General features: G+C 41.1%; 2 protein-coding genes across 2 annotated transcripts; one reads left to right on the top strand and one right to left on the bottom strand.

Moving 5' to 3' along the window:
• Window positions 1-28: 28 nt before the first annotated feature.
• LOC101762453 lies at window positions 29-2,179 on the bottom strand. The gene is made up of 6 exons (XM_004985912.4): window positions 1,987-2,179; window positions 1,760-1,835; window positions 1,237-1,433; window positions 963-1,127; window positions 593-826; window positions 29-515 (listed from the first exon to the last, which is right to left on the bottom strand). The coding sequence occupies exons 1-6, from the start codon at window positions 2,017-2,019 to the stop codon at window positions 459-461; spliced, it is 762 nt and encodes a 253-aa protein (XP_004985969.1). The 5' UTR covers window positions 2,020-2,179; the 3' UTR covers window positions 29-458.
• Window positions 2,180-8,751: 6,572 nt separating this feature from the next.
• LOC101762033 lies at window positions 8,752-10,854 on the top strand. The gene is made up of 4 exons (XM_004985911.3): window positions 8,752-9,089; window positions 9,317-9,468; window positions 9,631-9,813; window positions 10,618-10,854. The coding sequence occupies exons 1-4, from the start codon at window positions 8,987-8,989 to the stop codon at window positions 10,792-10,794; spliced, it is 615 nt and encodes a 204-aa protein (XP_004985968.2). The 5' UTR covers window positions 8,752-8,986; the 3' UTR covers window positions 10,795-10,854.
• The last annotated feature ends 89 nt before the right edge of the window (window positions 10,855-10,943 follow it).

Genomic DNA, 10,943 nt, shown 5'->3' with positions numbered 1-10,943 from the left:
ATTGTGTAGTAGAATCAGCCTTTCTAATTGATGCAAACAAAACTGTAGAGACAAAGCTCTCAGCTGAAAATATTTGATAGGAACAACAAATAAGACCCTTTCCAACAAGAAAATCAACTAAAACTCCAAAGGAGGGCAGGACAGAGTAACAGATCATAATATATAGGTGGATGCCAAGTCATCATCAAAGATTCAATTGTTCGTAGATAGTTAAACAGTTAGCCAGCAACCAAAACTCCAAAAGTAGCAAACGCAAATGTTACTTATAATGGAGAGTATTTAGACTTAAGGAGAATAATAGGCGATCACAGGAATATTTTTATGTTTTGCAATGCAATGTCATTTAACACTTATGTTTAATTGATATACACTTGTTACTACCGTATCTATCTATACTATAAAAGAGCGAAAGAATTGAACATTTAACTTCACCTATGAATGATAGTCCAGATATGTACTTACACACTACGAATGATAGTCCAGATATGGTCACTGCCTTCCAGTTTGTTCCAAACCTGATGCAAATGAACAGAAAACTTCAAAATTTAACTTCACTTTAAATCAATAGCATGAAAAGAAATTTTAGGCATACCAAAATTTTTGTAGCATCCTCACAGGCAGCAAAAAAGTAAGTAGTATTTGGATCTGGTTGGAGAACAATTGGAGAGTTGGTCGGGAAGCCATTACACTCTTCTTGGTGTACGCATGATATTAAACCTTCTTTCAGTTCAAAGAAGTAAAGCCACGACGAAGGGAATATGGCACCGACTAGGATCTCAGTACCGGTTATCCATGCCAATGATGACACATTTCTATGTTCCTTAATCTGAAAATAATAAAAGAATTAAAAAAACTATGGGAGCATTCACCTACAGAAACGAATAATAATACCTTGCGAGAATTAAAATGATATGAAGCATTAGCTAAGAATGAACAATGAACTTAGAGGATAAAATATATACCGAGTAACTGCCTGTAGCATCAAAACATAAAGTTTTGTTGTCATATGAGAAAATTGTGACTTTCCCGTCTTTTTCATCACTGTAGTTTGATGTGGTTGCAAGGGTACGTCCAGATTTATGCCAACGAATACAGTCTCCTTTTCTAGTTGGCCTGTTCATCATCACCTGCATAACATTTAAACACAAATTACAAATACAAACTACACAAGTGATAAACACAAACTAGTGTAGGATAGGAGGGGTCATGTGGAGGGTAGAGGGAGTAAGTTCTAACCACTGTAGTCCATGTCCTAGTAGATCTTGGGTAATAATAAATGTGTGCTCCATAGGATGAAGCACAAGCCAACATAGCAATAGCGTTTTTGCCGTTACAGCTACGTGGCTTTGGATTCCAATCCAAGTCATAGACGATTGGTGGAGGAGAGAGGCTTTTTGCTATCGCGATTCTATTAAGCAGTAAAACCTCAAGGCCTGAATAGATATAAGAAACATTGTTAGCCTCAATGAGTATCACAGAGAAAGGCTACATTTTCTACAATTTCCATCATATTGGCATCTAACAGACGGCGCAAAATTCGGGTAGCAACGGCAACAGTAATGCCCGAGTACAGTACAGATTTAGCCTATTATTAACTATTAGCCTAACTATTAGTCTGAAGGAGTGTAATCTGGCCAACATTAGTCATAATTTTAACTATCAGACTATCATAAGAGTGTAGGATAAGAGTGTGGCTGGAATGACTGCCTTTTCTGATTTTCTCTCCTACTCCCTCCATTCCAAATTATAAGTAACGTACCTGAACTGTTGCCATGTAAGATGCTGTTGAATTCTATTGCTTTATTACTCGCTTCGGATTCAGGCCATCCTGAGAGCTGTTCGGAAAGGAACAAAACAAAATTAAAGTAATTGATGACAAGGAGCAACAGGGTCGACCCAATCTAGCCATCGACCCATATGCTGGAGAGCCTGAGCATCCTTCACTCTAATTCAGATCTCTCTGACCAACCAGAAGGACCGACCTACCTTGCGCTTTTTAGCACCGCCGCCCGCCTTCATCCTCGCACTCGAACGCGGCCACACGCTGCTTCACGCACTCCAGCCCGACCGCAGCTAACCCCTAAGCGCTTCAAAGTCGGCCAACAGAAGCTCCTGAGCAGCGGCGGCGCCCGAACAAGAGTGCAGCCGAAACCCTATCAACCGATCCCCTCCACACATGACGCGTGGATACCCAACCCTCCGTATGGACCTAATAACGGGCCAAAAGCCCAAAAGGCCGAAGGGGCCTGTAACAGCAGACAAGTGAGGGAGCAGTCAGCCAAGAACCCAAGACGACGAGCGTGTTAGTCATGTATGTTTTCCATTCATTGTATGACATGTGGGGCCCTTGGCCAGTGGGTATATTGGACACATGAGTGCCAAGACTTGTAAGAAACAGGATATATTATGTGATTTCTCATAGAATGTTACTCCTCGGATATCCTTAATTTCTATCCTTTTACCCTGTATTTCTGTGCTAAAATACGCTGCCTATAAACAATTAGTACATGTTGCTTTCCTTCTCCAATCACACGTGCTTTTTTTCATGCAAAGATTTCAAACAGGTGACCTTGCTCTTATACGCATATTTGTCTTGGATGGGCTTGAAATATATAATGAGCGGAGGATCTTCAATTTTGATTTTAAACTCGGACTAAAACATGGCTTTAGTTGCCAAATGTTAATACACCATAGCCACATTAATTGAAAGCATGGTGATTTCCAGACATACTAGCCATGGATCGTTCATTGGTTATGTATGATAATGGTTCAAAAGAACTAATACTTCAAATTTTGTGGGCCTGTAACAATGCATGAGCTAATACCTATTGCTTTGAAAATGTTGAGGATTATTAGCAAGTGCAAACTTTGAAGTCATATAGCTTTTGATATATCAGTTTATTGCGACTTGAGTGTAGCTGTGGCGGAACCGCCCAACTTAAGCTGGTTTAAGTGCGCCTAATCGCTGTCGAAACAGCAATTATCCGAAACGCACCTAAAACAGCATAAGTCCGGTAGTCCGTCGAATGTCCCTAGGACTCCTCGAAGGATCCACGATGTGTCTCATAGCCATACATCAGGATAATATCCGCGATGGGATAATATCAACAAATATTACATTTTTAAAGACATAACCAAGGTACGATATATTACAACCATAGTTTGAAACAACTTAATCATGCAGGTCAGTGTGGTTCTATGAATTTAAAACATGAACCAGTCCGGAAGAAAAACAAACATTTAAGCTTTATTCTAGAGTATCATGAGACTCATAAGATACTCTAGATCTTCAGAGCTTCCTCTTCAGTGAGTCCCTGCTGGGTTCTGAAAACAACAACAAGGGATCCCCTGAGTACAAAGTACTCAGCAAGTCTTACCCGACTAACCAATATAATAGCTTTCTTTGGAAGAGTATGCTTAGCTTTTTGGTGTACTTGGCTAATGCAATTTTTGCCGAAAAGCTTACTACAAGTGATACCTTAGTTTTATCTTTTATTTGGGTTAAGTTATTACCTAACCATTCTAAATGATAGCAGAAGTAAAAACAACCACAGCGGTTAAGTCATACATTACTTGACAACAGGAGATTTTATATTGCATGAATTGATACTACGATGCTCAACAGTGATCAAGTGCATTCATAACCGAGAATTGCGGCGATCCGGATCAATTTACATCCTGCAGGAGAGCACCACGATCACCAGCATTATACGACTGTCCAGGTCGTACTAACAACCTCTCGATTAGTAAAGTCAATGATTAGGAATACAACTACCCGGACCCAGGGATGCACCCCCACATGGGACCCCACGTCTGGCCTGATCTCCATGTGAGTTTTCAGGCTACACCCCTGCCAATCTCCAGCACGTCAAATGCGGGTACGAAGCATTCCTGATCATAGAATTTACTAATCTACTGGGCTTTACTGGTCCCATACCCAGTAAGTGATCAGATGTCATCACTTGATCAGCAGTTAAGACATGAATCGGGCCTTAACCAGATTAATCTAGCAGACAGAACTACATCTCTAGCTTCTGTCCGTTTTCATACTTCAAACTATCCTTCATAAGCAACATGTATGACTTAAGAGTTTTCCTTAAGGTTGGTAAACCAAGTATGTAAGCAAGTAAGCAATTCTAGACTTGGGTAGTTTCTAGGATTTGAACAAGTGGCAAAGATGTCCTTAAATCAAGGCATGATCATACACAAGAATAGGTTTCATCCAACTCCTAGACTTAGTGCATGCAATAAGCAAATAACCTATAACTAGTCACATGAAATAATGACTCCAAAATAGATAGGTATAAATGCACCGGGGCTTGCCTGGGATCAACAAATGTTAGTTCTTCGGAAAACCCCTTTAGTAAAAGAGGCACTTCAACATTTCGCGGAGGCTGCCCATCCTCAGCTGAATTCCACGAATTCCACTTCAGGAGGTTCAACGTCTACGATTTAGTACATGCAGGAGTTAGAGATGCAAACTTTTGAACACATGACTATACAACTTTTGTTCATGATAAAGTTGCAAGCCAACAAGTGACTATACAACCTATCTTCATGATAAAGTTGCAAGCCAACACTAAACTACCCATAAAGATTAACCCACAATTTTTAATTTCCTTACTGACCTACCTAAGCCTTTTCTTTTATTTAGAAAAGCATTATAAATAAATTCTAATCTCCAAAACCTAATTCCTATGGATTACTAAGAATCTGTGAATAATAAAACATTATTCAATATTTTATCCATTTTATAAAGACTAAGTATTTATTTAAATACCTTAACCAAAGGTACTAAATAAATACCTAATTTTTATTACCTTTTTTTTCTAGGGTGTAAGAATTTTTAATGCATAAAGGAAGATAAAACATTCCTAATAAAATTGGTTTCACTATTTTTAGGTCAAATCTATAATTTCTAATGAATTAAATGGTGATAAACGAATTTAAACTATTTATCTGCAAAAGAAAAACCTATAATTATCCAAAACCCCCGGAAAAACCTTTCTCACTCACCCGCAACCAAAGCATCTTCTAGCACATTGCAAGTATACTGATCAGCAGCTAAACCATCTCCTTCCATCATTTTCTCAGCTTCATCAACCATCCGCTCCCAACACCATAAATCGACCAGTGCTACATAAGCACGAGTGCTTGGACTCCATCCTAGCTTCTTTATCTTCTACAGCATACAGAGCCCCTCCTTCCCTCTTCTAGCATCACACAACCCCCTCACCAAGGCCACGTATGTGTGCATGTTTGGCCGCTTCATCTCCCTGAACAACTCCAGTGCCTCATCAATCCTCCCTGTCTCACATAGTCCTTCAACCAGTGCAGCATAAGAGACAACATCTTGCGCGAACCCTCTGAGCGGCATTTTATCGAACAGGTTGTGGATGGGGTGGAAGGCAAAGAAGAGGGGGAAAAATGGGAGCTGTTGCTCTATCTTGCTTCGTAGAAAGGAAATAGACAGGAGCTCAGCATGGTGGTGTGCGTAGCTGGTGGTGCTTGTTCGTGTGAAGCAGGAAACGGAGAAAAGGGGCAGCGTGCTTGAGCTACTGGAGAGATAGGGAGAGAGCAAAGTTACTCCTTGCAGCTTGCTTGTTTGCTCGGTGGGGAGAAGAACAGAACAAGGAGGAAAGGGGTGCGGCGGCGATGGGCGCGTAGACGCAGTGGAGGCTAGGAGCAGGGCAAGCACGGGCGGCCAGGCGCTGGTGGAGATGGTGCATGTGGGGCGGCGAGCCAAGGCGCGCAGGCGGTGGTGCAGGCCAGCGGATCGAGCGGACTGGAGGCCAGGAGCTGCTCTGTTGCTGTGCTGTTTGCTGCGCTGCTTTGCTTCCTGCGCTGGAGGAAAAAGGAGACAGGGATGGCTCAAGCTTGCGCTAGAAGAAGGAGAGGGCAAAGAGAGCAGGTGCTGCGGTGCAAGAAAGAAAAATCAGAGGGAGCTGGCGCTAGCTGTGTTCTGCTCTTGGCCGGGAGAAGAAAAGAATGGTGACATAAAAGAAACGGATAAGAGCAAGGGCAGGAGCAGTACTTCTTGAAGCTTTTCACCACGCATGGCTGCCACCTCAGCTCGCCGGCGTACTGGACGTGGCTCAGCTCATCGTGCTGGCTGGCGCACAGAGGTGCCGCGCGCCTCTATTCTCTCTGCCCCCCATTCTTTTCCTCTTTCTTTCTTTTTTTCCAACCGACAATTTCAGGCCCAAAATTCGTCGAATTTTCAATCCAAACTTTCTAATCTCCCTTAGACAAACTTATAGAGAATCCCAGGCACTCCATTTGTTATTTTTGCTTCGCGTTGAGAGGATCGCTCTAAGACCGTGAATTTGAGCTCCAAAGTTTCTGACAAAATCAAGACTGTAACTGAATCAAACGATTCAGTTTCGTCAGACCTCTCGGCAGAGCCATTTGCTCCACTTTGGGTTCGATTTTAACTGCCCAAACTCACTTTATCTTGCCCAACTTCCACTGATATTAGTTCAACATACAACAAAGGTTCCATTTTGCACATAAGAACCCATCTCTTACACACTAGATTTTTTTTCAAAAACTTGCACCAAAGATTGCTAAGCAGCACTGTTTTTGAGGACAGCATGAAGTTCTAACTTTGAGCCTCCAAAGAAATTTGAATTCATTGCTTTCTTTGGCCAGCAACACATCCAAAACACCCTTTATGAAAGTTGGAGGAAATCCAAAGTTCTACCTTTCATAGATTTGCACTTTTGGCTGAATCTCGCCCCTTCCTCGTGAAAAATGTCTCTGAACTTTTCTGGACATTGAACTTCAACTTAACTGAATTTTTCTCCTTTTGAACCTTGCTGTCAGAAACTTCAACAGCCAGTTACGACAAAAATCCAAACTGCTCTTTCAAAAGTCCCTTTATAAAAGTTGTAGTAAATTTGCTGAATTTCAATTCATATTATTACACCTCCTTCAGATTCCCAACCAATCGAGGAGAATTTCCTTCTGAACCTGACTGCTACTTTTCCCTTTTTAACAGCTAAGCCTTTTGACAGATTTTCTTCAGGTCGATTTTCGTGGCTAAAATTCAATAGAGTCTTGCTCAGAGCCCTTAAACAAAGTTGTAGGAAATATTTGTGACTATCTTTGATACATTTGGAGTTTCTGCTGATTTTGACTCTAAGGGTTCGAAATTTGCTTCCAAAACTGACTGTTACTGTTCATTCCTCCAGTATTGACAGAACTGTCAATTTTTCTGAGCTGAAGGTTCAGGTTGTGTTTACTCCATTTTTTTCACCTAAACTCTCAAAACTTCCTTTATAGAAGTTGTAGATAACCTATTTCTCTACATTTATCTTATTCATTTCAAAAGTCAAATCCTTCTTTTTCTCTTCCAAATCTAGCTCTGAAGCTAACTGCCATTTCTTGCTTTTCACTAAACTGAATTTGCACTGACTGTCTGTACTTCTTAACAGAACAGCACCCCCTTCTCCAATTAAATCTTGAATTTCCACTTAACACTTCAAATGCCAATTATTTCATGCCAAACTTGGAGATCATGCTAAGCTTAATATGAAAGTTCCATTTTGCCCATAAAATCAAAAGTCCACATAGGATTTCTTCAAAATCTCTTGAATCAAAATTCATTTCATTTAGTACTGTTTTTCAAAGGCATTTATGCCTATATCCAGTTAGTAAACAGTAACATCCTCCATTTCTGATTTTTGGACAATTTAAAGTCCATTTGCTTCTCAAATGGTCTCTTTGAGTTCCAAATATCCATAAGGTCCAAATTCATGCATTTGTCAACTTTTTCTGAATTTGAAGCTCTTATTTGGCATTTTTGGCTAAAATTTGACCAAAAGTTGACTTTGGCCATAAAAGCTCATTAACCCCCAAATCTTTGTCATATCCTGTTCTTGGCCATTCTTGAGTGTTTTTAACACCCCGGGTGCTCTGCCATACAGTTCTCGACAGATAGCTCGATAATCACTTGTTCCCTCTTTGAGTTCTAATTTGGGAATTTAAATTTGTGTTTCTTGGGCTAAGAACTTCTGCAATGGTTAACCATAGATTAAAAATTCCATTTCTCAAGTTGTCACCCAACTCTTGGTTGTGGGAGTCCTTTGAAATTTTTAAATAATGAAACTTGAATTCGAATCTTTGGTCAAATTTGACCCAAATTTGACTTTGGTCCATAATACCTCTGTTGCATCCAAATTCATCATTAATCTCTAAATTACCTTCTTAGGCTTTTAATAACACTGGGTGTTACAGTAGTATATACCGGTTAATTTGGACGTGAAAAAAAGGATTTAATGCCAACTATAGTTCCTCCTTTATGTATGGGTTTTGTATTGATATCCATGTGCGTGTCGTACGTGCATGTCTACTAGAAAATGTAGTAGAAATACATAAGGGAAACAGAAATTTTGTACAGTGTCAATTAAGGGAAGTGAACGGTTTGGATAGCACTCAGAGAATACAATTTCGAATTTTTAACGGTACTCAGAAAATGCCTCCTTTTTCACCCCTTTTCACTTGCCCAATAAATTTCTCGGGGCAGGTCGCATTGGGCCTGATCCACCTTCTCCCTGTAGGCGTCGCACGGGCCTGAGTTCTGAAACCCGGGCCTTGGCCTGCATTTCTTCGCTAGGGTTCCTGAACCCGCAGGCCCAACTAATAGCGAGGTGATCTCGTCCGTTCGACGCATCCGACGGCCGATGTCGCTCCCGAGTCCCACCTTCTAATATACATATATCCTCCTCTCTCCCACCTCTCCGTCCCCCCTTTCGTTCCTGCATTTAACATCGGTGTGGGAAACCCTAGATCAGATCGGGGTCGTATTTGCATCCGGGAGGCGCCGCAAATTTGGACCCAGGCCACGACCATGGAGTCCCACGGCTACCCTTCAGCGGGGCGTCTCAACGAGCTGGTCGTGGCGAATCCCAGGAAAGAAGATGTGGCGGAACGCAGCAAAGAAGAGTCGGAAAGAAGTATTTAGTCGTCTCATCAAACAGATGAGATGCAGAAACAGATAGAGATGGAGATGAAGGAGAAAGGGAAACAGATGCAGATGGAGGAAGAGGAGTACTTTATGCCGAAGCCAAAGATTGTCAAGTACCATGGTAAAGTTTAGGATCCATAGCTGGTTATCATTCTTTAGTCCTTCATTATTGAAGGCAACCGATTTCTTGCTGTTATACATACGTTGCCTTGCCTTTACCCTACTTGCTATTGTACTGATCATTATTACTTGTTAGATTTCCCAATGTACTATATGGATTTGTTCGACAAACTTCAATAATCATCTCGCCTCTTGTTGTGTATTTTTTTTATTTACTTGTTCGGAAAGATCTCTTGGAGAAATTATGGGGATGGGACAGACTGCTACCAAAGGCGACTTCCGTGTCTTTGTCTGTCTATATCACATACCTTGAAGAGTATCACCGTCGCAATGTGCACGCAGTTACTACGGACACGAGCATATCTGCTCTCGCTGAGACTGTAAGTAAACCTCCTGCGTGCCCCTTTACCAAACCACCAGTTTTTATATCCTGCTCCTGTTTAATTTTTTGTTTATATCCATTGGCTTGTCTTTTTTCCTAACTTAAATTTTGATGATCGATCGATTGTGTGACTGACTGTCTGATGGTTTCAATTAAGCAGTGTCTCAGCAATGAGAAGCAACTTGTATCTGAGTTGAAGCTCTGGGTGACACGTGAACAGGAGACGAGCTTGATGATACGGAGATCAATCATTCTGAGTTGCCTGATCCAGGAGCATGCACGCTCAGTGGTCCACACAGCAGATAAAAGCAGCTTTTCTGATGTTTCTGGTGCGGCTTTGTTGGTATGTTCATTCCTCCCCTGGCCTAGCTGTAACACAGCAAACATTTCTCTTATATTTGACCATGCAATGTTATGTAGTCCTTTCTCTGCACCCCGGACATTTAGGTGAAATAGAAATCTGTCGCAACTATAATTGAACCATTTTATTTTCATCTATGTTCAGTTATCATTGTCTTCCAGAAAGCTACTAGTTGTACTTATTGTTACAAAGGTTCAGTGGCCAAGTCTGATGATGTTGATCTTAAAAAAACTGCTGGGTCTTTATACTTTGGGCAGTTTTATAAACTGCAATGTGATTGACATTGTAATCACCAACAACCTCAATATGACCTACAAATTAATTGCATTGGTCGAGTTTTCCTCTTTTTTTCTGGTACACAGTTTTGTTTTATTAAAGACCAACTAATGGTGTTTCTATCTTCTGACATTTGGTTTTATTTTAGTCAAGCATTGCTTAAGTATTTGTTTACTGCGTGTACCCTGTGGGAGAAGGGAGTAGGGAGTAGCTGCAAGATGGTAAATCTGTCCCGGTTCTTCAATTTTCATTGTTTCATTTGGTATGCATGTGGGTAGCTTGGCTGGCAGTCTGGCACTATCCAACTTGGTTCATGCACCTTTTTTACTAAAATAGCTGAAATATTTGGGTGCATTATAGATGTAGGCCAACCTAGGAGGAAATCGGTGGCTTCCTTTTTGTGAAGGATAAATTAGCTCCCAAATTCGCCTTGAACAGTTGGATGGTATATGGATTATTTTGCTCGACTTTTTTATGGTCATTGTACTAATCCAAAACGATGGTTTCAAGTGTATTGCCAAGGAGGCTGGCCTGACGTGTGAGTTGCTGAGGCGTGGCGCTGATCCCATTGATGATTATTTAATCAACCAGGGCAGAGTGATACGCTCGTGTGCCTTGAGCCTAATGAACTGCACTTCTGTTTATTCCTCTGCTGCTATGTTGGTACGTGCCTGCCTTAAAACCTAACCTAATATTATCATCCATCCATGAGCCTTAATGGGCCTATCTTCCATCCATTCTTGAGCCTTTTGAACTGCACTTTGCACAATTTTGTTTTAACTTGTACTAGTAGCCTATCGGCACTAACTGTATACTGAGGGGTGGCTCAATTTAAG

This window comes from Setaria italica, chromosome IX (assembly GCF_000263155.2).
Source record: "Setaria italica strain Yugu1 chromosome IX, Setaria_italica_v2.0, whole genome shotgun sequence".
In the NCBI taxonomy this organism is placed as follows: Eukaryota; Viridiplantae; Streptophyta; class Magnoliopsida; order Poales; family Poaceae; genus Setaria; species Setaria italica.
The sequence above is the reverse complement of the archived record's forward strand: the minus strand, read 5'-3'. Positions and strand labels throughout refer to the sequence as shown.

What these genes read in the sequence shown, in the direction of transcription:
- LOC101762453 (XM_004985912.4), bottom strand. Translation starts at nt 2,019, where the DNA reads ATGAAGGCGGGCGGCGGTGCTAAAAAGCGCAAG. An exon ending in GCGGTGCTAAAAAGCGCAAG is followed by an intron (nt 1,836 to 1,986) that starts GTAGGTCGGTCC and finishes CTTTCCGAACAG; the next exon opens with CTCTCAGGATGGCCTGAATC. An exon ending in CTTACATGGCAACAGTTCAG is followed by an intron (nt 1,434 to 1,759) that starts GTACGTTACTTA and finishes ATATCTATTCAG; the next exon opens with GCCTTGAGGTTTTACTGCTT.
- LOC101762033 (XM_004985911.3), top strand. Translation starts at nt 8,987, where the DNA reads ATGCAGAAACAGATAGAGATGGAGATGAAGGAGAAAGGGAAACAGATG. An exon ending in AAAGATTGTCAAGTACCATG is followed by an intron (nt 9,090 to 9,316) that starts GTAAAGTTTAGG and finishes TTGTTCGGAAAG; the next exon opens with ATCTCTTGGAGAAATTATGG. An exon ending in TATCTGCTCTCGCTGAGACT is followed by an intron (nt 9,469 to 9,630) that starts GTAAGTAAACCT and finishes TCAATTAAGCAG; the next exon opens with TGTCTCAGCAATGAGAAGCA.